At 45.4% G+C, this 25,391-nt stretch overlaps 1 protein-coding gene across 3 annotated transcripts in view; it reads right to left on the reverse strand.

Moving 5' to 3' along the window:
* Positions 1-879: 879 nt before the first annotated feature.
* LOC117166173 (uncharacterized) overlaps positions 880-25,391 on the reverse strand; it is a 37,116-nt gene continuing 12,604 nt past the window's right edge. The window contains exons 1-3 of one of the 3 annotated variants that reach the window (XM_076624637.1): positions 11,901-13,295; positions 6,410-7,102; positions 880-5,047 (exon numbers count right to left, since the gene is read on the reverse strand). In XM_076624637.1, the coding sequence (XP_076480752.1) occupies positions 3,783-5,047; positions 6,410-7,102; positions 11,901-11,919 (1,977 nt within the window). In that variant the 5' untranslated portion in view covers positions 11,920-13,295 and the 3' untranslated portion in view covers positions 880-3,782. Of the gene's footprint in view, positions 5,048-6,409; positions 7,103-11,900; positions 13,296-25,391 lie in introns of those variants that run through there. The other 2 variants (XM_033349933.2, XM_033349932.2) reach the window with 2 other exon arrangements.

The following is a 25,391-nucleotide window of genomic DNA, read 5'->3' on the forward strand; positions in this document are numbered from 1 at the left end:
ACTCGATCACGAACGAAATTTCAGCAGTGAACCGGACGGAGCTGAACTGGCTTCGATCAATGGCCGATCGATAAAGAATCTATCGACGATGGAGGTAGAGAAAAATTGGCACGCGCGACCACTACTAATTGCCAGTTGTTCGTGATTCGTATCGCGCTGCAGCGAAAAATCGAGATAAGCGTTAGTCGGAAAGTCCAATCGGTTTAGGCGCCAACCGCGTGTTTATGGTGAAAGGTTGCATGGAAAACACGGCAGAACGGAGCGGCGTTTCATCGAGATCGACTAGTCTCGTTGCAACGGGGACCGGTCCTTATTAATCTCTAGGTGGCTGCCTTTTGAACGCACACCTCGGAGGAACAATAGTTCGGTCGCGTAGGATGCGGTTCGCTGTATCGACATCCTTGATCGTCGATGCCCTATTCGGTAATTGTCGATGATCGATAAAGATGTCTGCGGTCGATGAATGTGCCTGACGCTAACGCGCAAAAGGGAAAAATAAATTGGCGATGTAACGACACTCGAGAAATCGTTCAACGTGACAAACGACACTATTGCATACCATTATGTTCATGAACATATTATAAATATGCGTTTCGAACGATTTATAGCGTTATAGCTTTCACAGATCGCGAACCCCGATAAACTCGAAATATAAACTCTAATATATCGAAAGCCTCGGAAGAGTGGAAGGTATATCGAGAGCATCGAAAACGAAACGTGCTTTCAGCTTTAAACTCTGTTCCTCGCTATCCGCGTTTAAAGGTGATAAAACGAAGAGGCGAAACATTTCGACGGGTCTTGCGGTCGACGATTACGAGCGTCGACGTATCGTTTCAAGGAGTTTGTGCCGTACCACGGGGAAATAAGAACGACCAGGCGTTGCTGTTCAATGTTAACTTTGTATTTTTGTTAATAATCGTCGTGGGGAACCGGCCAGATTAAACGGCAACGATGATTACAACACAAATATACAGGTAGTCGAGAGATTCTTTTCTGTGCATTGCACACTCGGAGCACCATATTGTGGAATAGTTACACATAATTTATCCAATTATAGTGTAATTATCGTTCGTAAAAAAATTGTCCTCTCTATTCCTCTTTTCTCATTATCTTCGTTTCTTTCATTAAATGTTTTTTCTTTCTCGTTCTCTTTCATACACGTACACATTTATACACGCATACACACATACAGGCAGACACAGGCATAATCTCTCTCTCTCTCTCTCTCTCTTTTTCTCTCTCTCTCTCTCTCCTTCTCTCTTTCTGCTTTTTTATTTCACGAGAACGCGCGTGCGCGTTATACGCTCCTCTGCCTACATATTTTCCGATCTATCTAGAACAATAGCGGATAATATCGCATACGCGTCGGTGCAACCATCGTTGAAGTAGGTAGAGAGCGCGTAAGAACGCTTGGGATCCATAAAAGCTGTACGCGTTGCCGCGCGTTTCGTTATTAATTATAACTGTTATTTAATATAATTATAATATAATAATCATAATAAAAATAATCCTTTAATTTTAACAATATATATATATATATATATCTCCTCTGTTCATATATATATTATATATATCATATATATATAATATAGATACATGTAACTAGGGAGAGAGACTTTGTTTTTTTTGTTAATAAATAGAGCAACATATACATAATATTAATCGCCGCTAAAACTCATATTTTATACACGTAAACGATCACGATGGAGAGGGGGGAGGGGCGGGAAGAGGACGAGAGGAAAGGGGGGGAAAGTAGGGCGGCAAGATTAAAAGGAGGAAAGTGAAAGATTTTACGGGTTTCTCTCTCTGTTTGTCGGCACGATTCGATTAGATGTAACCTATGTGTACATATGTATAACACGTTATATACATATTTACAAAGGAAAACTCCCGTTCAACAACGATGATCGCGATTAATTACAGTTTACTCGTTTGGGGTTTGTTGGCGGTTAAAAGAGGGTTAATTCACAAGGGGAAGGGTGGCGCGTCTGGTATTTAACTTCCAAGAAGCTTAGGGACTCTACGAAGTGACTTCTAACGCTGAAAGGAATTTTCAAGGGGGAAACGGGTAGCAAGGAGTGGCAAGAGAGTTCCCTAGGACACGGGAAAAGTCCGAGATTTAGCGTGTCCGGGGCACGAAGGGTGTCGTAGGAACGAGTGAACGAGTTTCAGAGGTAGAGGACGATAACAAATATGTAAGAAGCGATTATTACGATTGTATGATTGAAAGACACGAGGTTCGAGGACGCAAAGTAGTGTGTGTGTATGTAATACCGATCGTCCGTCGGTGTCGGTCGCATCTTGCAAACGTGTCAGGGTCTATGCCCTCTCATAGAATCGCGATGCCGATCGTAATGGATATCGAACTACATTCTCATTCTCTTTTTTCTTTTTCATTCGTCGAGTGTCGTAATTTATAAAAATACTTAGAAAATATCCTGAAAACATTTGTGGAATCGGGCACGATTCGAAAATTGCACGATTATTGGCCGAAGGAACGAACACTCGGGTAAAAGGATCGAAAAACATCGACCGGTTCCGATCATGAGAGAGCTGGGAAAAGTTGATACGCGATCCCCTGATCGTTTCAAGAAGCGCGCTCGCGCATGGCAATTTTTTTTTTCACGCGCTCGTTTGCATGCGATCGAGAGTGCGCCGTCTCTTTCTCTCTTTTCTTCTCCATCGGTAAATTCCTCCCTGATTCCCGGAAGCTGCGGGCGGTATCGATTCTACGCGATTCGTCGGAGAACCTGGCTGCAGTATATTTCGTGACACCGGAATATTTCGCGTACGTATCTACGCGCGGTTAACGTCGATTTTCGCATCTGCATCTCGTTCTCGATCGCAAACAAGGGTATAAAACGCAACCGTCGTAAATAACGATCTTCGACGCGTCGCTCGCTTCGAGCATCCTCCCTGACTTTCTTCTTCTCTTTTTCTTTCTCTCCCGTTCTTCCCGTTTACCGCTAAAAGCACGAGCATTCCGATACCGACAATTGTCGAGGAAACAGTACCTCTTGGTAAAGCTAGATTTTTCACTCGTATTCGTTCCTACTCCTTCTAAATGCAACTTGGCGTGGTAAACTTTCAATTTTCTTCTCTTCCTTATGCAACGTATTAACCGTAGGCAAAAGGGACGGGAGTGAAAGAAATAAACTGAGATGAGAGCTCGCAGGAAAACCGCCGGAGTCTAATATACATATATGTATATATATATTTACCGCAATGTTCGTGTTTCCTCGTCGAAGGTTCGCTTAGCGAGATCAGGAGAAAAGCTTCGAATCGATCCGTTCTGTAAGACGCGACGAGCCCATCGTCGGGACCGATCACACCGGACATTTATTTTACATACCGCTTCGAAATTCTAGTCCCGATTAAAAATTATCCACGATTATTTACAAAGATTTTATGAAAATCCTCCGCGATTGTTCCTTACGTACTATTATCCGAGAGGCTCGGTATCACGCTTCGTTATACCGCCAAAAATGCTTGTCGATTCGGTCGCTAGGCTAATCCGTTAAAGTCGAGCCCCACTCGTCGATCGCTGACGGTGCCGACGACGGATCGATGACGGATCAGTCGGTGACGGCAGTCTGTTCCGCCTAAAGGTCTCCGTCGTTTCCTCGTCGCCTGGCAAGGTGAAAAAGCTGCGTCGTGCACGAGCATGATTGACAAGATTAAAGGAATGAGCGTGGAGATCGACGGTATCGACGATCGATCGACATCGATCGTCGTATGAAAAATGTGGATCGATTCTGCGACACAGTTCATTCAAATTCCTCTTACTGATTGCACGGCGGAGAAGCGTGGCTCTGAGGGTGATTTCTAGCGGTGGCGTGGGTGGCTTCGCGCTTCAGCCTCTGTTTCAAGTGAACTTTCGCGTGCCGTTTCTTCTCGTCGCTCCTCGCGAATTTTCGGCCGCATTGATCACAGCAGAACGGCTTCTCGCCGGTGTGGGTTCTCACGTGAGTGGTCAGGTGATCGCTCCTCGAGAACGAGCGCATACAGATGCGACACTGGAACGGTTTCTGGCCGGTGTGGATGCGGATGTGCCGGGTGAGCTCGTCGCTGCGAGAGAACCTGCGATCGCAGCCGTCCACGGGGCAAGCGTACGGTCGCTCGTGCACCGGTGTTTTACTCGGTCGATTCGGATACTTCCGCGGCTTCACCGGGACCAGCCTGAGCGGCAGAGCACTCTGCTGGTAAACTTGCGAGAGAATCTCGTGCCCCTTCGACGTGCTGGGGTTGTATTCCGCTAGCTGCACTCCCGTTGTACCAGCCGACGGTGGTGCTTGTTGCTGCTGCTGTTGAGTGGGTTGAGGTTGCTGCTGTTGTTGTTGCTGTTGGACGGCCGGTGGGTAGCCGCCCGTGGGTTCTTGCTTCAGCGTCGTCTCTTGATGGTGGTGATGGGGATGATGATGGGATAGGAGATTCGGATCGTAAGGGTCGTCGTGCGTCGTTAACCACGCCGCGGGAGTAGTGGTTGGCGTATCGTGGTAGCCTGGTGGCGGGGGTGGCTTCGATTCGACCGGTAAAAGTTCGACGGTCTCTCCGCCGTACGGGGCTGGGTGAAGGGTGGAGTGTAGGAAAGGTGAATTTGTCAAAGTCAAGGTCGGGGAGGTTAAAGGACCCCAGAGCTCCTGACCGGTTGGTTGTTGCTGCTGCTGCTGTTGCTGTTGGGGTGGCTGCTGCTGATTCTGAAGAGTGTTCAGCGGCGAGGATTGCGTACAAGTGGTGGTGAAGACGCCACGGTACGTCAACGTTGGTACGTTGCAGATGTTAACGCTCGACGCTGGTGCTGAAGACACCGAAGACGTGGAATGAGGGGAAGAGTAGAGTATCACTCCGCCTTGTAACACGTTGCAACGGTCCGCGTCCTCTTGAGCCTGATGATGACGCGGTGGACTAGTGGAGGGTGGAGCTCCAGGCGTGCCCTGTTCCTGAGACTCTTGGTGATGGTGGTGCCGATGATCCCTGCCGGTCGAGGTAGCCGTCTCATCGTCCTCCGTGGCCTCTTCGAGAGATAGATCTTCGCCCGCCAGGCTGCCTACAAATCATCCATCAAATTTTCAATCAGTCTCGAAAATCTACATAAAGAAGGCGGAGCAGGTCGCGGTTGCGCGTGATCACAAGCTCAGGAACAACTCCGGGCACGAGTTAGCGCGTGCATCTCGCGGCCTAAGCGAATCAACAGGAAGGACCGCGCGATACGGGGATGACTTTATCTGCGAAGCGAGATTATACCGGGTGTCTCTATCTGTCGTCTGCATCCTGCCGTCTCGTTACTTCCTTTCTACGCACATACACAATCGTTTACGACCTACCGAAAATCAAATCGGCAGACTCCCAGTAGTGAGAAAAATGCGCGGTCATCCGGTTGTGTTCTACGAATTGATGCGAGTTTGAATTAGGTATCTCCGAATCGTGTCATGCGCCCAATGTATCAACGATTTCTACGTAGCCATGTATAACCGCGAGAAAGTTGTTGCCCGGATAGATTATCGGCTAGCAAATGAACGCGACAGCGGAAGGAAACGAGAGAAGAGAGGAGACTACGATGTACGGAACGATAAAGGGGAACGAACGATCTGCTTCGTTTCGTTAGCGAGAAAGTCACGGAAAAGACGACTATCGGCGTAACGGAGGGTGGTTGTATCGGTCCGGATGAACGAGGTGGGGGTTCTTGGAAGCATGAATGAACTGGCAAGGGGTGGTGGGAGACAGAGGTGAAGGCGGAGGTGGAGGCGGCGGCGATGCAGGGACGGGCGGAGAAGGGTTTCTGAATGTCGGGGTCGCTGAGTATTGATCCGCGACAGGCGGGCAGGTTCGATATTAGCCGTTTTCGCGAGAGCCAACCGATATACGTCACGCTGGCACATCATGCACTTGGCCGCGACGACCGAGGACTCGCAACGCGATCACTTTCGAAAATTGATGCGGAAAAGCCGGATTTTCGAAGGGGTGCTTGACGCAGCCACGAGGGTAACAGCAGCAGCAGGAGTTGGCAGATATGCAGAAAGCGAAAGTTGGGACGTTCGTGAAACACAGCAAGTGCAAGGCCGCTGAAGTTCGAATCGCACAGCCGATTACTACTGGTTTGGTGCGCGTTGTTCGACGAGCGTTTATTTTCACGTGTCTCGCGTCCGACGAGTTTCGAATTCCGCTATTCGATTATCGTGGAACACGTTTTAACGATTTGACCTCGTCGAAGCGTGCATACGCAAAGGATCTCTGTCATACGAGAAAGATTCGATTATTAGGAAACTCGATGATGATAAAGTTATTTTACCACGTCACGACTACGAAGGATGAAAAGAAGAAGTTATCGTTGCCTGATCGAACTTTTTGTTTTTGTTTCTTTTTTGTTTTTTTGTTTTTTTTTTGTTAAAGGACTGTTGATTGTAGGTACCTGAAATAGGAGGTGGCTCGACGAGCGCGGAAGGGCCGAAGAAGGACGGTAAATCGCTGCTGGTGGTAACCGGCGTGTTTAGGTCACCTGGTTTATCCTTCTCGTTAGGCTCCTGAAGATCGTCTCTGCACTCCCTGGGACAGTCCTTGTCCTCGGTGTTGACAGTCTGCAGATGCCTTTTACCGTCGGTGGAATCGTTGGACGGCGAGGAGGCATCGACGTGTCGATGATGTTGATGGTCGTCGAGTCGTTGATGAGGATGATGATGGTGATGATGATGTTGTCGGCCATGGGGATCAGAGGAATCGGTATTGTTTTGATGCTGGGCTTGCAAGGGCGCGCAAGTTGCCAGCGACAAGGTTGGAATCGTTTTGTTGCAACTCGTGGACGAGGTGCAAGTGGTAGCGGCTGGCGTTGACGTGCCGCCAACACCACAGACGATCGAATTCGAGGATGTCGCCGCGTTGTACGGTAGACACGCGTCGAAACTAAGCTGCACTGTCTGAAGATTGAAGGTAGCATGAGGATGATGATGATGATGTCCGAGGGGTGGCGGTGAGAGCAAAAACGGGCTGGTGGCCGCGTGGGGCTGCGAGCCCACAACTTCCATGCCGTCCATCGTCATCCTCTGGAGTTGGTCGCCTCCCTGGCTGGCGGTGGCAACCTCCTCGGTACCGCACTGCGTGTCCTCGCCTGCGGTTGTATCGTTCAACGCTATTATTATGGTTAAAATGTTGTCCTTCCTCGGTCGTCCCGACACAGTTAAGCCTCTTTCTCTCTCCCACCGGATATACAAGCTCTACGCGAGTTAGCCCTTATCCGTCTTTTCAGTCTTAGTCTAGTAGAATCAGTTTCCCTTCGTCCTCTGTGCAACAACACCGACGCGACGTCGAAAGGGTTGAGAAGACGGTCGCGTGGTACGAACTCTCGGTTCGTACACGAGCACACGATAGATCTAAACGTCAAGTCCGTTGAGATCGGTCGTATCTGTCCCTCTTTCCCTCCGTATAGCTCCAGTCACTGGGTTAGTAGTCAAGCGGACGTAGCACGCGCTCCCCCTTTTTTATCCGTCGCGCGGCACGCGCCGAGTCTCTCTTTCTCAGCGAGGTATACACACACGAGGGAGCGGACGCCGGGCGGCAAAAACCGTGTCTCGCGATCGCTCGCCTCTTTGTCCTTCCTTTTCTTTCCCTCTCTCTTCTCCCTTCGAGATCCCACTCTCTTTCGCGAGAGCGCGCGCGCCTGCGATCTGTCGCCGCGGCGGCGGCGGGATAGCTATACACCACCGCGAGCGCACAACCACCACCAACCACAAACCACTACCACCACCACCCAATTATACGCACGGAGACTCTCGAAAAATCCAATCTCACCGGATCGCGACCGATCCTCGTCTCGGTCTTCGTCCCGATCCGGAACGGCTGCCGCGCCGCGCCACGCCGGCCGGTCTGACCACCAGGGACTGCCGCCGGTTCGTTTCCCTCGAGCGCGCCCGCGCGCCACGAACCAACGAAGATGCGCGACTATGCGGATCCACGGCTCGAGCCGGCGTCAAGGGATGAAACGCGGAACCGCGATTACTCTTCCTTCAAGACGTTAGTGGTTGTCACTTTTCGTCTCCCTTTTCTTCTAGAATCTTTCGTTCGAAACGCCGGTCGTCCAAGTCCAAGCTCACGAATTCGCAATTATATCAAGGTGATGATTCTTTCACTCGCGAAATGAATCCTGTACGCGACGATGATTTGGCTCGCGCGCGCGCGAGTGTCTTGTAGGTGCAGGCGCGCGCGCGACCGCGCGCCTATTTGTCGTTCCGTGTCCTCCGTCCCTTTCTTTCTTCACCGCTTCCTCTCTCTCCTTGTCCTCTCTCTCTCGTTCTTTCCGTTCCTCTCTTTCTATCTCCTTCGTCGGGTTTATCGTGTGCCTCGGTAGATATGTACCTCTCCGCGGTTAGGTGTGCGTGTCGGAGGCAGCAGATCGCGCGCTCGGATCGTCGGAGGACGCGCGATGCGTGGGGGTCGCGCACGAACTGAGCCGAGCGACGGCGCGCCCCGTAGTTTTATGAATGGACCGCGGAGACTGTCCCATATTTGGAAGCGGCGAGTCGACTGCCAGCCAATCCCCGCTCTGCGGTCCCCTATCAATGCGCGCCTGTCTGCGTGCCGCGTATATAGCCGACCGCGTATGTGTTACGTACACACGCGCCGCTACTCCCACCACGCAACCAGCACGTCGTCACTGCTCGCCACTGCTCGCAGGCATCTCTGCCCCCACCGTGCAGCTCTTCGCGCGCTCCCACCTTCCCCTAACTCCCCTCCACGTGTCCGCTGCCCCCAGCCTGCCCCCTTCTCGGCGTTTCTCGGTTCTCCAGTGACGTAGACTGGCGTGACGTAGGACGTGGCGCGCGCGCTCGTCTCCCTTGCGATCGACAGCGTTCGAGACCGCGTTCGAGGATTTCCAGGAAAGAAGTCACGCGGAGGAAAAGGAAAAAAACGAAATATAGAACAAAGATACAGCGAATTTTGGGAACATGTAAAAATATTTAAATAAGCTGGGATAAGGGAGGGAAGTTTCTCCCGTCGTTGTATACCGTCGAGTATTCGATCTGTGGTAGATAATATCACGAATGCGGCGCTACGTCCACCACCCCTCGTTCTTCCGCCTGCGTAAGCTCATAGCTGCTGACGCCGATGGCGCCGGCGTACCGACGGTTCGCTCAGTGACAGACGTTGGTTTATCGTCAGTTCGAGAGTTTGCGGCCACCACCGGTGTCCCTTCTCGTGAAACATGTATCGATCGAAGCGCGTCCGCTTAGAGACGAAACTTCCCTTCGTTCGTTCCTCTTGCTTATTCTCGAACGTGAGAATTATTTAGTCGCTATAGCATTATATACTTTTTCGATATTAGGTTATGTTAGATTTCGAGCCACAGGTTACTATCAATTACGGTGAAATTGTCTTTCCTGTAGCTGTCTGACATATCACTGCACGAAACTACTTATTTTTATTCTATCAATAATAATCGAACGTAATGATGTTTGCCAGAATATGTAAAGTACTCTAGTACTTCTCGAAAACGTTACTTTACTTTGTTTTCCTTATCTGTCTGAAATGTGATTCTTGTAGCAGTGAACGACTTATGTATATTCGATTGATCAAGCACGACCAAGCATTATACTTTCAAGAATGTGTAAGATACTTTAATACTTCCCTAAAACATTGCTTTACTTTATTCTGTTTTCCTTAACTCTCTTTGCAATATGATTCCTGTAGCATCGAACGAAACTATTTACATATATTCAATTCATCAATGATAATCAAACATCGCGATATTTCGAATACCATGGACGATACTATGGGTTTAGAGATACCAGTTTATAAATGATCTTTCCGGTGACGCGATTTTTTGATTAATATCGGGGCTGAGAGCGAACGAAGGAAGCGAAAACAGACGCGCAACAGGTGAGAGAGATTATTCTCTCTGCACGGGCGCGCGCACGTGTCGAATCTGTTTGAAAGCGGTGTTCGATTGCTCCGGCAACTAAACCGGGTGAACGGTGGCCCGCAAAGTTCCGGACTGAGTTTGCTACGGCAAAGGAGCAATTTCCTGTGCCACCGCGCCAGTTGCCACCACCTGTAAGAGCGCGCGTGCCGTTCAGCTATACGCGCCTCTATACATGCGTGCGTGTGTCCGGTTACGAGAGGCACACGCGCGTCTGCGCACGCGCAAACGATCTTTTTCTCGCGGGCGTCGTGTAACCACCTGATGCCCTATTTGGGGCCACGCACTGCCACGCGACCATTCTCTGTCTCTTTTTCTTTTCCACATGCACGCCTCCGTTTGTCCCTCTCTCTTTTCCTCTTCTCCTCTCCACCCCTCTTTTCAAAGCTTTCCTCTAGCTGCGATTCAAAGTATTTTGTTTGGCTTGTTCTCGATTGAAGGGTTTGCGACAATAAAGAAACAATATTCGAATTGAAGCTATTTATGGGAAGAGAGAGGTATAGGTTTCATATTCAAAAGCTTTATTGCTACGACTTTTAGTTGACAAATACCAAAGTGAATAAAGTCCACCTTTTATGAAGTTTTCAATTTTATTAAATTAGCGTTGTATATCTCAAGCAACGAGGGAACTAGTTTCACAAATTTCTTTATCACAATACATGATTGTAAATTCTAAGATAAATTCTTAAACATAATGTTCGTTGCTGTTATATTTTTCCACAGTTTAATTTATGGAGTTAATCGACTAGCCTTTGAGCGACCCGGTTTATAGCACCTTTCAAAAAAGCGATCCAATCCTGATTGCTTCTGTTGATTTACACAAATTATCGGAAAGTGGAGCTGCCTCAACCACTTCAATTTTTTTTTTCGCCATTCGAACGATGCTGAGTTGAAGTTTGGGACTGAACGATCGGAGAGTCGAATAAATTACGATGACTAAAAAGGCTGCATTTGCCATTGTCGATCCCCAGGTGCCAGGTAGTAAAAGACACAAGGCAGTAGGAGACAGGAGATCGGTATAAAACGAGCGCGTCTGTGTTTCTCGATTTGCTTGTTATTCCGTTGCTTAAACTTCGTTCCCTTCTACTACTTCGATTTCTCTTCCATACGATGTGTTCGTCTTCGTCCATTCGTTAAATCGTTGTCTTTCCATGTTGTATTAATTCCTGGCCCGTTTTACCACGCAAACTCGCGACACGCGCGCGTGGAAATTGAGACTCGTAAACGGAAGCGATTTCATACAACGGAAGAACATTTATCGGGCAACGTGCGTTCACTCGTGATGGAAGCTGTCAGTGACTTCTCAGATAAAGGCACTTTAACCCGGTAAATTTTCAACAGAGGGAGAAGGAAACAGAAAACTGATAAATGCATATTGTTTTCGTTGTTGTTCGGAAAATTGGCAGATCGTTAAAGCTTTACTTGGTTAGCTTCGATTTTATCACGCTGAAATAATTTTCTGCACATTATCGCGACACTTTTCCTGAAAACGCAGGCGTTTCAAATCGATGGTTGAATAGTCGCGGCGACAGGTTGCGCGATATTATAATGAGTCAGTGCCATATATAAGTTCATAAGAAGCCTTTCGAGCGCGTTTAGGCGTTACGTTAGCGGATACGCGGCCGATTCGCGATCGTGCACCAATCTGTTTCCCAGTGAATTTTCGACCGCGTCGAAAGCCAAGTCGCTTATCTAACTCGGCAGAAACTCGAGCCAAGAAAGCTGTTCTGTACGACGCAACGCCTCTTGAGCTTCGAACGAGCACATGTTAGCTGGTGGAAACCAGAATACAGAAATTTCAAAGATTACGGCATTCTGAAAATTCGAAGTAGCGTCCGAGTGACGACATTTCAGTCAAACTATGCGATTTGCCTTGCAATTCAACGAAATTCGCTTATAAACAATTGTTAAACGAGCTACATTTGAAAACGGAATATTTGACTCGTTATCAGGCACGCGACAAGCAGCGAAATATTTTATATCGTATACATACACTGGTACCTCGACGACATTGTTTTCTTTCGAGGATGTAACACTTCTATTGATCGGAAAGAAAGAAGTTGGTTCGATCTTCATACTCTCAGTTGTGTAATCATTATAATTCAATAACACGTGTATAGATATTACTTTATTTTTGGAAGTTATTTCGTCGTTCATTTTAATAGTTCCACAACATAATATCTTCTCGTTGACTCGAATAGCCCAGTCGTAAGTATACTTCGATCATTTCCTCGGTTTGATATTTCTTCCCGCGGAACTTAAAAAACACGATGGATATTACCCCGTCTCTTATCAAGTTCGAGATTCGATTGTAATTCTATTGCTTTCCTTTTCGACCATATCCGACACAATTACATTAGGAAACGTTAAAATACAGCTTCAACATTTCGAACAAAATATAAAACAAATTCGCTCTTGCGTCAAACATTTTCCTCAAACATAACAAATCCTTTCTGGTTACTAAAGTAAGAGCAAGATAAAAATATAAAAATATAAAAATCGTAGTAGGATGAGTACGCTGAGTCTTAGCTGACCCAAGCAACCTCACTTTACCCCGCACAAATTCAAACCGATCGGAAATGTTCGAGATCTCATCACAACACTCGACGAAAACCATAATCTTCCGGCTCCACACACATTAGGCGACACACACATACACACACACTCTATCCAACTGCAACTTCCTAGAAGCGAGTTGCGTCGCGTGGGTGTCGCGCGTGCATCGATCTCGACGCTTTGCGCACGCGGCCAAACCGGACACGCGGAACGTAATCGTCGCGCAATCTGCGGACGAGCAAGAAAGCGGCAGCAGGAGCGCGGCAGCACGCGGTCGCGTGTGCGTGTAGCGTGCCGGCCGCCACGGTATTCTGGCACGAAAACAAAACGTTCTAAAATTACCGACGGCTCTCGGGAAGGCGGTGGGCGCGCACTATTCGCGGCGCGACTCGCAGCGATTTTGCGCGGGCGACCGCCTCTATTTCGGGCCGCCACGCAACCACCTGAGCCGCCCAGCATCCCCAAATACCCGGGATGACTAGCACCGCGCTCTTCGAGAAGAACTCTCGTACACGGCCACGATGAGTCAGTCAACCAATGTAGACAATTTTTGGCATCCCTTCTAGATTCTTTGCTTTCAAAGTGCTCCGATAGGTACACTTTGTTGGTCCCGATTGTTTCGCCTACATGACGAAGGAGTGTTCAATTGGCCGGTATCAACGAGACAGCGCAGCGTTGACGATGAACATGTGGGCCGTGGGTGATTCTTGCCTGGCGGAAAACTGAATTCGACACTTGTTGATATTTGGTTTTCGAAGGGAGAGAATTACATGGGACATTGTGCGATGATTTCGATACAAGAGAGTCAATCCGGTGGACTACTTTGCAAATTTCGTCTATTTCTTTAATATCCTCTGGGAGCTGTTGGTAATTTGAGTTTCGGTACCAGTGTGGTACACGGTTATATGGAATACCGGTAATGAATAACCGGAGAAACAAAATTAAAAATCGTTTTCGCACGATATCGTCACAAGTAGGTGGTTTATAGCCAAAGAGTGAAAGCATGATGGTGAATGTGACTTGCAAAATTTCGAAAACAATCTTTTTTTTTAAAGATGGACGTTAGTCGCGCGTCGACGCAACGAAATTGAGAAATTTGGGAAGAACGCAGCCGATCGGTTTTTTGTCTTTCGAGAGATATCTTCGTAAATATCTTCGATAGATCTGTACGTCTATCTATAGACACTGTATAATGATACTATAAATAAAGAACATTAGCGAGAAAGAAGGAAGATTTCGTAACGATATTAACATAGTGATCAGCTACGATTAAAACGTGTTATACTATTTGTACGAGGAATTCTCGAAGAAAATAGTGGAAGAATCGTAGCAATGCGTGATTATGAAAGTCTTCTAACCTTTATCATATATAATATTCATGAACAAGAATTGTGGGTTCGTCCGAAGATTACAAGCAGTCTTGAGCAACCGCATAACGATGGTACGCTAAACCAAGCTGCTTAACAACTTGTTAGCCATTATAACAGCGCGAAGCTAGGTATTTCGAGCATCGAATCAACCGAGATTTCGTAACGGCCAGTATACACGAATCGCTGCTTCATGAATCGCTGTGGTGTGTTTTTGGCAGTGGCCGGCATAAATTCCACCACCGAAAACAGCGACATAGACAGAGACAGATAGCAATATTCACATCGTGAATATTTTATCGGAGCCAGGTGGCCTGGATCTCGATTAACTCGCCAATTGGAATAATTCTTCGGAAACGATAAAGCACGTCAACGATCGAACCGATTTCCCTCGTAGTTGGCGCTCGTTAAAGCGGAACGTTTCGTTCCTCTGAGAACGCGACCGTGGAAAAATCGTCGCGTCAAGGGCAACGCCTCGAGGAAATCGATTATCCCCGATCGATGAGAGTCGTTCTTCATTTAGAACGGTCTCGATTGGGGGTCACGACCATTCAACGAAGGATCTTCGCTAAATTAGAGAGAGAGAGAGAGAGAGAGAGAGGTTTAATCCTGGCGTTAACGAGGCCTCGAGGAACCTTTCCTCTCGCGGCTGATTCGAGACGCTCGTATTGATTACTCAATGCCCGTCCAGCGGGAGTAATCGCCAGAACGGAGAACAAGAAGTCGTAGTTTGTGTCTGTAACCCACATCCGAACGCAATTAGGGACGAGCGTGTTTTCGTTTGTAGCCCATCGTGCGTGATGCACGTACGCGATACACCGTTTCTCCTCGTGTGTACGTGTACACCCCCGCGCATAAGTATTAGGTCAGTTACGGAAAGCGGGGTTATCCTCAGAAATGATTAGCAAACTATCGGAGAATTATTGTCCGGCCGGCTTGAAACTTATGTAAAGATGAATTAATTTCGCGAGGCATATACATACGATAGTACGATGTATGGAGAACAAATTTTGTCGCGCTATCTTTGACTTTGATTAGCGAACGCAAGACGTCTTCTATGGTGACGTTTGATGGTCTTTTGGCCGTTGCTTCGACCAATTTTGACAATCGTGTTATTCATTCTTCTATCGTATTTGCTCTTAATTCATTTGGAATTTCGATCGATCTTAGAGACGAACTTCTTTGAATTTCGCATCTATTTCATACGAAACTTCTTCGAATTTAACGAGCTTTGGATCAAAATATTCCGGGGATCGTATACTTAGCCGAGTGTTCGCGATTCATTGCGAATCATTAACGAGCAACTTTTTGTCGCTGTTCCATGTTTTTCTTTCTTTCTTGAGAAAGTCGCCAGTGTGCACAAAATGTTTCCATAAGTTACTGGTTGGTGTGAACGTTTTGGACGATGCAGCGATGAAAAGCGACGAAAAATGCCTCGTTGTTGCCTCGGTGCAGACCCAATCTTCCGTTGCTGCAGCTCTCACGAGTTCTTGCATCGTTATCTTGATTAATCAATTAATCAATGAATTAATCGTTTCCATGATAATTTAAAGCAATTGTCACGTTTTAGCAGTAGGTATCTTGATACTTATGACCGGGAGTGTACGTGCGCTCGCGGTTTCAGGGGCGCATTAATCGCGAGCCGAGTAAAACGATGCGCGATCCGTTGAGAGCGCAACGTCCGATCGGATCGTTACGTGTCACGAATCAATTTTTCACCGGTGCAGAGTGAATGGTGTTTGTCGCGTTTATGAAGGCTTCATTAAGAATTATCGCTGCATGTTTTTATGCAGTAATCTTGCATGTAAAAACGCACACACGTACGGCATCGTAAATTGAAGTCGACGGGACGATTCGAAATTTGGACGTGTCATCGCGGGAAATACTTTCGCATCGATCAGGCCGACTGATCGATAGCGGCGTTAATGGTGACCGCGTGCAACGTCCTTTTAAGTCCGTTCCTGGCTTCGAGTGTTGGCATTACTCGATCTGGAAATGAGTCACGACGACGAGTCCGCGCGAACCTCTTTCGCACGTTTTTGCGCGGCACGATGCCGCGGTGATCGCCGATTAACGACCGTTTCCGGTCAAGCCGCGCGTTTGCTCAGGATTCCGCGTAGCTGGTCGCGCGCCCGCTTCCGGAGCGTTGCGCACTCGCGTCCTTACTGCGACGTTATTGCATCGATCGTCTTGATTGCTCTTTTCCTTCCACGATTTTTCCACTTTATTTATAGCGTCGACAACTCCAAACCAGCACGTACATTCGTTTCTTTCCTTTCTTTCTTATTTTTATTTTTTTTTCTTCGTCGGATCGATAGGGCCAAGATCATTGAAACTCCTTCGTTGCATCGCTCTAACAATACCGATGACTTCATCCTCCGGCAACACGGACGACTCAATCGTTGCTGAAAGAGAGAACGAACTTGTTCGTAAGAAAAAGAAATATCGATCGATTTCCGAAACCTCGCGCGATTCCTTTTTCGACAGTTCGATGATGTAACGTAGCGTAGTGGTTACAAGGTCGTCGTCAGCGTGAAAGAAGAAGAAGAAGAGGAACGAAGTACTTTAGACGATCAAACAAAACGCAGGCTATTCAAGGGCCCTCGTAAAATCGTTGCCCGCGGCCGGCTGCCTCCGTTATCCATCAGCGTCGCTCTGCGCTTGCTTCGGCGAGGATCAAGATTTTCGTCTTAATCGCCGGCCCATTAAGGAAATTACGTGGGCTGCACGCGACCAAACGAGGATAGAGTGAGACGAAGAGAGAGAGCGAGAAAGAGAAGGCTACCTGGACGCGTCAGCTTTATCGAGGAATCGACAGCTTCTTTTTTTTCCGGTAGCGAGCGCACGGCAGGAGACGCGTTCGGTTCGCGGCCGCGTCTATTTGCAGGAAATAGGTCAACGTCGTTCGCGAGTCAGAGCGGAGAAGCTTAAAGTCGTTGGTTCGTGCGTTGTTCGCGTGGAAAATAAGCGGAAGAACAGTGCCCGCGGATACGAGGCGCGGCTGTGCGGCCGTGAATCGAGCAGAAAAGAGAATTGCACGAGAAAATCTGTGCAATTAACATAATTGTCCAATAGGAAACATGTCGTTAATAACAACGAATACTTCAACGGATACGTTTAATACGTATTTACGGGCGATATTAGCGTTACGGGCTGGGATACGGGGCGCGTTCTTAAAACGGTGACAGTTGATGTTTCCAAGGAGTCTGTAAATTTACTGTCGCGGAGGCGTAGAGGTGAATTTACTATCGAGCGGAGAACCGCGCGCGTTTCCAGAGCCGTAATTTACATCATACTTCCTCGTTTCTCGACCTTTTAATGCGTAATCTCGTTACAATGAGCCGGAGACGAGAGGGAAACAACCACCACGCTGAATCGACGCGCTCGTTATCGCGCTCTGCTGCTTTTTACTTTTCATTTTTCAGCTTTCGCCGGCACTGCCCAACGCCAACACTATGGCTCGCTTGTCTTTCTTTACCGTAACCACGCTGCGATTTGTTTGAGAACGTCAGCTCTGCTTTGTTTTTTGAATCAGTTTTGGAATCAGCCGTGTTTTTTTTCCTTCGTCGTTAATTGGTTTTTTTTTCAGCATCAGGAAGCTATGATACGCGATATATTCGATAACTATAAAAATACCCGTAAAATTTTCGGTTCTTGTACGAGCGCCAGATACGAGATGGTTCAAAAGTGTCCCTTGCTTTTCTTCGATAACATGCGATTTAATAACACGAGATTACTTTATCGTCGTTACAGCTGTATTTATAGAATATTATTACGCGACGATGCATCTAATATCTAAGATGCGATAACAAAATTGGCATGGAGGTTTATTTATGAAATATAACGCTTTAAGAAAATAAGGCAAAGTTGAGGCAGAGAGAAATCGTGAAATAGCGGAAGAAATCACACGTACCAATAACGATTCGTTTATTCACGATATTTTACTCAGGCTCGAGATACTTCTTAACGTTGGGAAAATACGATTGGATGGAAAATGGCTGAGAAAACGAAGCAGGGTTAAAGGTTCGGTAAAGTTAAATATTTTCCTGATAGAGTGTGTACTTTTGGTATTAGGTACGTGTAAAACTTACTACACGTTCTATCGACGATGTTATAATGCGACAACCTATGCGATCTTTTCCTTTTTCCCGTTCGTCTCCACTATTAATAAATAAACGCGACAAAGCGGCGGAACAAATCGGGCTGTGCGCGAAATAAGACGAAGCAAAGAGCGATCACGTATTAATAAACCTCTGATAACGTCAACGTCAGGTTAAAAAAAGGGAATAAAGACTGGACTCACTAAAAATACAATGGCTCTAGGATACATCGGATGAAAATACTTTATGTAAAATACGGTTTAAAAATAAGCCGTTCAAAATAGCTGTGTTGCGTGAAACGATGAAACTGGAGGGAGAATAGGGCCGACGCGAGAAGATTCAAACACGAAAGAGTGCAACGTGAAATACCTAGGTTTTCCGAATTCGATCCGACATTTCTTCGATCGAAATTAAGTTTCGTCGCTTTAACACAACACCTTCCAAGAATAAATATCCTATATTTGTTCCAGTTTACTTTTATCCGCGACAGAGATATATTTGTCGCGACCAATGAGTCTATCGTTCACCTAACTCGTCCTTACTTTCGACAGTTGGTTCGTTTACAGACTTCACAGTCATCCCAAGCTATTCACCCCGGCTATTCGCATCAAGTCATCGCAAGCTATTCGCATTAAGTCATCCGAAAAGTTTCCGTAGTTCTAACACAGTCGCTTTTGAGGAATATAGTTTCTTTAGAATTGTACATTTTTATTTAAAACGTCGAATTTATGCTCGACGGTATCTCTGGCGATATGTATTAATTTTATGTACGTAATAACGTTAATCCGGAAGGAAAAGAAACTGCAAGAACGTTCGTGCATATACCATTTGGTTTCCCAAATTATTTTTGCGTAAGAAAATTATCGAACGTGCGTGGAAAAATGAAAATCGGTTGGGAATAAATTAGAGGAATACGAAGGGTGAGATAGAACGTCGATATCCCATTGATTCGGTCTTTGTAAGTTTCGCTATCCTCTTCAAAGTTTTATATTTAATTCTCAAAGCATTAAATCAGCTGGAAACTATCTATTTTAAATGAAACATAATCAAACGTAGAATACAAGCAGATGTATTCGTACAGTATCTGCAACACTTACGCGGTGTTGAAGTAAAACGCAGCAAAAACCGCAGAATGACTTAATGAACGGACTGCGGATGTTTATGTTTTCTATTATCTTCTGAATTGAAATAAAGAAACGAATGACAAATTGCGACTCGTTTCATCTATTAAATATAACGAGTATTTTATTACTATTTCTATTATTTTATATACTTTAACATCTTCAAATGTCCAATAAAATCGTAAAAATCCGCAGTCTACGAATAAATATCGGTGACCGTCGTTTCGATCGATGAGAAACGAAAGTTACCTGAGAATTAAGCGTCTCGGAGCGACGATGGGCACGATAAAGTTTCACGGGGCTCGTGGCGCAAGTTGCTACGATTCACCCCATTTGTTCGATCGCGAAGAAGTTCCATGGAGGCACTGGTTTCACCGAAACACGGCACGAGGATCTTTGGATCCGCGTTTAAATAGCCGGGGTCGGGCTTGCGTTTTCGAAGACACAGCATCAATCGACGAGGCACGTACCGTCGGTGGAATTCGACTGACGATCCAACGGCACACACAATCGTCCCGAGAGACTATTTCTGACTCGAGTCCTATCGATCTTTCTCGCTCTGACTCGCCTGCACGCCTGTTTCCCTCGCAACGCTACGTGAGCGGGTTTGTCTCTCCCTAATAAACGGCAATGAAATAAAACAGGGAAACGCGTCGTTTACCTCGACATTGCGGCCTCTTTTTGCCACGAATAGATTTCCACCGTGAACTCGAGACTCGGTGGCTGCCACGAAGAAGCTTCGTTTCTTCTTTAACCCTTTGATGCGATCGCGTTCAACTCAGACATGAAGGATCGAAACACCAGTCCAATGAGGATGTTTTTACGCAAATTCATATAATCGAAGAAATGCTGGGCAAATAGGAATTTTCTTCGCTTGGTTAACGTTATAACGAACGCTCTATTCCGCATAGTTTCTGTATTATTGCGTTTTGTGTATTTTGGCATCTGTACACTTTCTATAAGTGTGTATAAATCAGTCTACTTGGAATCGTGACGCAAGACAATCCACTGTTACTTTTCACAAAATAGTAATCCGTGTTTATCGTTATAGAAAATTGATTATAGTTTTTCAAGCCACGGAAACGTGTATAATTATGAAACTAAAGGAACGATGCGTATGGAAGTAAAATACAAAATTTCCTAAATCTTAAGTTAAGAAACCTTTCTTGGTTACGATATTAAGACAAGAAATTCGCGTCAACCGACTGGAAAGACCGCGAATGAAATGTAACGTTGTTACTTGATGGATCAAATATTCTAAGAAAATAGCGCTTAATTGCGCTATCTCTTCGAGTTCTGCCAAGAATTCTATCGTATTCCTAAAGGGTGCTCGTTTACTATGACGCACAATCGCTTGGTACGATACTCACTTTGCTCCTCACTTTTAATGGTTGAAGTTAAAGGGTTAATACACCAAGAGATGGCGAATTTTTCGACAGAGGGAAGCTTGATTTTCGCGGTTAGAGGGTGTAGAAACAGTGGCGAGGACCCGCACATTCCAAGTTACCGGAAGAATTCGACTAACGATCCACACCGGTACGTATTGTACTTGGGATTATTTCTGATCCTTGACCTAACGAGTTCCTTTGTTCCTTTTTTCAATCTGCCGGCGAACGAGCGAACGGGAAACGCCGACTGCCGATGCCTTTCGAAAGTGCTAATAAAATCCAGCTTTGCGTCACACCGAGTATGTATACGGACGATTATCTTGGAAAGCTCGTTGTTTCGAGCGCGGTTCGTTAGCACGTCGTGACATTCAACCGCGGACGTCAATCTTGCAACTATTTTCAACCGATTCCTATTGAATACTGAACACGCGCCACGGTTCAATTCTCGATACTCTCCGCGACCCTCTGTCCTCTTGACACTTTACCATTGTAAAACGCGAAATAAACCGTTAAACACGTCTCATCGAGTCAGAAAGTAGAAAGAATCAAGATCAGAAGATCTTCGATCGTTTTACGATAAAACGGTCACGTACACCAAATATGCAGAATTCTTATCGTGATTTAATTTTATTCCTGATAGCACAACGACCGACTAGGTTTCAGCTTATAGTTTCCATACAGAAAATATGATTGTGATTTTAGCGAGCGAAAGAACTTGCTTCGTCTGAAGAGCAAAAGCTGCTCCAAATTTGTACGCGAGAATGTACATACAATATGCACATATTTGTATTTTACATTTACATATTTAATTAACGCATTTGACGTTAACAAAGCGTCACTAGTGTTGTCATAGTATTAATCTTTAAAAGCTGTCGTCGATGCTATCGATGGATCAAAGATATCACCGGATTTTTTCATCTTAGATAACGTTAAAGTCAAACAAGCTCGATTCTTTCGTTATGTTATTATATTAATATTTATACGAATATTATTCGATATTAAACGAAAAAGAAAATAGAAGCGACTGTTCGCAATGGTTGCAAATAACGTCGCGATGGAGAAGCAAAATTCGCATGGGCTGAAATTTCAACCTTTTTTCAGTGTTCACGCAATCTTGCGGGAAATATTCCAATTTTCGTAAAATTACGTAAAACCCATCGATTTCGCCTTGACACTCGAAGGTTTGAGAAACACCGATCCGAATCGATGGGGTGTATCCGGACAGCGTGGCGGAACAGGGTATCTATTTCTGTCCCGCTATCGATTCATCCCTTTCTCCCTTTTCCCCGGCGTGGGCACGTCTCGCCCGTGCACTTGGACGTCAACGACGATGTGTGTAACGCGCTGCTCTCTTATCGGTCGATGCTGACGTAGAAGCAGCTCGCGCCTCTATAAACCATTCATAGACGATAACGTTGGACTTTACATTGTGCAGGCTTATTTTTGCTCTCCGCGTTACGCGCTGCATTACCCTGTTCACCCTCCTCCCTACCTACCTACCCACCCTGTTCGCGATAGAATACTCGATTCGATATCTCGTGCACAGATATTAAGGGAACATGTTAAGAAGCGATTCTACGTTTTAAAAAAAATCAGCGCACACGTGCTTTGTTCTAAATGTAATGAGAATGCTTTATTCTTATACCTCGAATCGTCGAACTATTATGATCTTCGTATCTTTTTATAATTCTAGTTATATACAGTGGCTATAAAAAGGCATTGGGAAATAACGGTACGTACTAACGCTTTTTCTAGCCGCTGTATATAAGTACAATGATAAAAAGATGCACAGATCGTAATGGTTTAGCAATTCGAGGTATAAGATAGATATAGTACAAGAGTTTTTTTTGCACCGGGTCTCATATTTCATTCTCATAGCATGAAATTTTTGTAGTCGTGAGATTGTAGTAATGAAATTTAATATACTTGTACCTATTCAGTTATATTAATTAACGTAGTAAACGGCACTAATTACCAATTAGACGATTATGTTGTGATAAGGGACGTAGGCGTGACACCAAAGATGTCTACATTAATAATAATAATTATCATCTAAGTCAGAGAACTTTACGCGGTGAAATGTGCGTTAGATAAAGATCGTTACATTTTACGCGATCCAGGAAATAATCAATTAACGCGAATGCTTTTCGAAAAATAAATACGATATTGTAGAAATTCTTGTTGCCGTCACTGTAATTCTTTCGCATACGAATATCGGTAATATCGGCAAAATGATAAATGTACATCTTCCAGTAAAACTAGGCAAAAAAATTCTACCTTAAATATTCATTAAGAAACTATCAAAAAGTGTGTCTCTACTGTCAATAACCATCAATAATCCGTAAACAAAAACTCGATAAACAGGTACAGATCGTAATATACAAATTCGACGATGTTATCTTCACCAATACCTGTAACGCCACAGAATCCGTAGAAAACGAAACTCGTCGAGAGGATCCGAGTATGTGGAGGAGAGCGGGGGGACGCGACGAAGATCGGAATTATTTCTTTCTCTAGCGAGGAATGCATTCGCGCGAGAGATTCAAGGAGAAGGGACCAGGAATCATTCCCAGCGATCGTCCTCCGTTTTGCATAACAATGTGTTTCGTATAAAATCACACGGAACGACGATCGATCCCGGTTAGCATCGATGCCGGGGCCGCGCGATGTTCAACGCCTGTTGCCGATCCACGATTTCCGGAGATTGGTTTTATTCCGTGCGAAACGTTTTCACGGATTCGCGAACGTATCCGATACGCCGTCCCCGAGCAACTCGTCCGTGTCATTGACCGACGACAAACCGGTGAACGAGCGAAAAGATTTTCGCGTGGCGAGCGAAGAAATATGCACGGGCGACGCGATGAAGTAAGCGCAAACACGCGGCTCGCGCAGTGTACACAGGCTGATTTATGTAATCCAACGGCTCCCTGTCGATCATTCAGCCTTACTACCGTTATTATCGAAAGTTAAGTGCGCTTAACGGCGAAAGGGAGGACAAGAGAGAAAAAAAGGGAAGGTATATAAATAAGAAGAATATTGTCCTGTCTGAAGAGAATAGGCTAAGGCAGGGTTACTTCACTGGAACTAAGTAATTTGCCTTGTAATTCGGCAAAATCGGTTATGACCAATTCCTAGAGGAGCGTTGTCGTGCTTGAATAGAATAAGGTAAGGTAAAGTAGGATTATTCGAGTTAAGTTAAGTAATTTGCCTTGTAATTCGGCAAAATCGGTAATGAACGATTTTTTTTACCGATCTAGAAGAACATTATGCGAAGGAAATAAGGCAAGGTACGGTAGGATTATTTGAATCGAGTAAAGTAATTTGCCTTGTAATTCGGTAAAATCAAGTAAGATTTTTCAGCAATCTGGAAGAATATTGTCCTGTCTGGATGATAGAACAGACAAGGTTGGTTTATTTAAAAAAGAAGGATATTTGAACGAAGCTAAGTAATTTATCTTGTAATCTATCAAAATCGATTACGAACAATTTTCTACGGTGATGCACGTCTGGAAACTGGCTATTTGAAAATAACAAATCGATGACCAACAGTGAAATACATACTCGTATAGCGGTACATGAGTCGTAGGACAATTCGAATCATGTTGTTGGTTTGCCCCCGAATTATTAACACCGTTATGATATACGAACACGATAATTAAGACAGTCGGTCTTTGGAAGAGTCAGTTATCAGTCAGTCGGTATCGAGCCTTTTTATAGTCAGTAATCGGTTAATTAGTGAGTATCGAGCGATCTTAGAGCGATTATCATCTAACGAACGTACTCATTACCGTGTATACGCATAACGAGCAACACTTAGCGAACGACGACGAACTCTGTACTACAAACAGTTTTTAATATATTTGACTACACCAAGTATCAACTCGTCTCATCGATAGATACACCAACACGTTCAATCGTCCTCCATACTCGTGTATTATGTACATGCATTGACAGTTACAGTTTTCTATGAACACTTACTCGTTAGAATTATTCTCATTATTCTCGTTATTGTTTATTGCTCACTATTATCGTATCTTTATGAAACTTTTCCGAAAGACATAGGCAAGAAACGAAACGATTCAGAAGCCTGGAAAAATCATACGGAGAAAAACTAAAAGTCTAATTCCACTTGATACTTTCTTAATACTCGCTATAAATTTTCCAAACGACCTAATACAAGATCATTAGATATTATCTCTGACCAGTTTCACTTCTAAAAGACCGGAACACGTATCTGAGCGACCAAATTGATTTCTAGAAGAAGCGAAGATGATCGATGGAATACAGTTGGTCATCCTCGTCAGATCTAAAATATTGTCTTTCGTCGATCGATACAATCCTGTTCCTTTTTCGATGCTCGTCGATATTTCGTTGTCAGAAACGAAATTGACGAATGTGAACGCTGTCGCGAACGTGACGAATATGAACGTTGCACAAGATACGGTCGCGTCAACTTCAACGTGAAACGTCGCGACGCGCGTCGTTCCGACGATGAACCGTAAAACTCGAGTCGTTTGCGCATGTAACGTAATGACCCGTGGGTATTCAAAGGGGCTCGCGTTATTCCCAGTTCCATCGCAGGTAAACCAATTTCCACGAACGACAACTCCCGGCAGACGTTACTCACTCTTACTCGCGAGCTTTTCACAAGTACGTCGCACGAAACGTTCTCGACGAACAACAGGGCACGTCGACTCAGCGCACGGCTTAATTATTAATTAGTACGGTGGCCAGCACGCGTGTTCGGTCGTCGATTCTGGCATGTCTCGCGATTTTCATTGTTACAACCGTGTTTAATAATTAATGGAATTTTTATCGTCTGGTTAATCTCGTTCGATGCCGTGTACAATTAGCCTGTTGCTAATAATTTACGAATAGCGAGGATATAATCTTTCATTCCGAATATGATCTTTTAAATATCGATTTTACCTCGGTTTCTCCTGGTACACATT

Source organism: Bombus vancouverensis, chromosome 15 (genome assembly GCF_051014615.1).
Source record: "Bombus vancouverensis nearcticus chromosome 15, iyBomVanc1_principal, whole genome shotgun sequence".
Taxonomy (NCBI): Eukaryota; Metazoa; Arthropoda; class Insecta; order Hymenoptera; family Apidae; genus Bombus; species Bombus vancouverensis.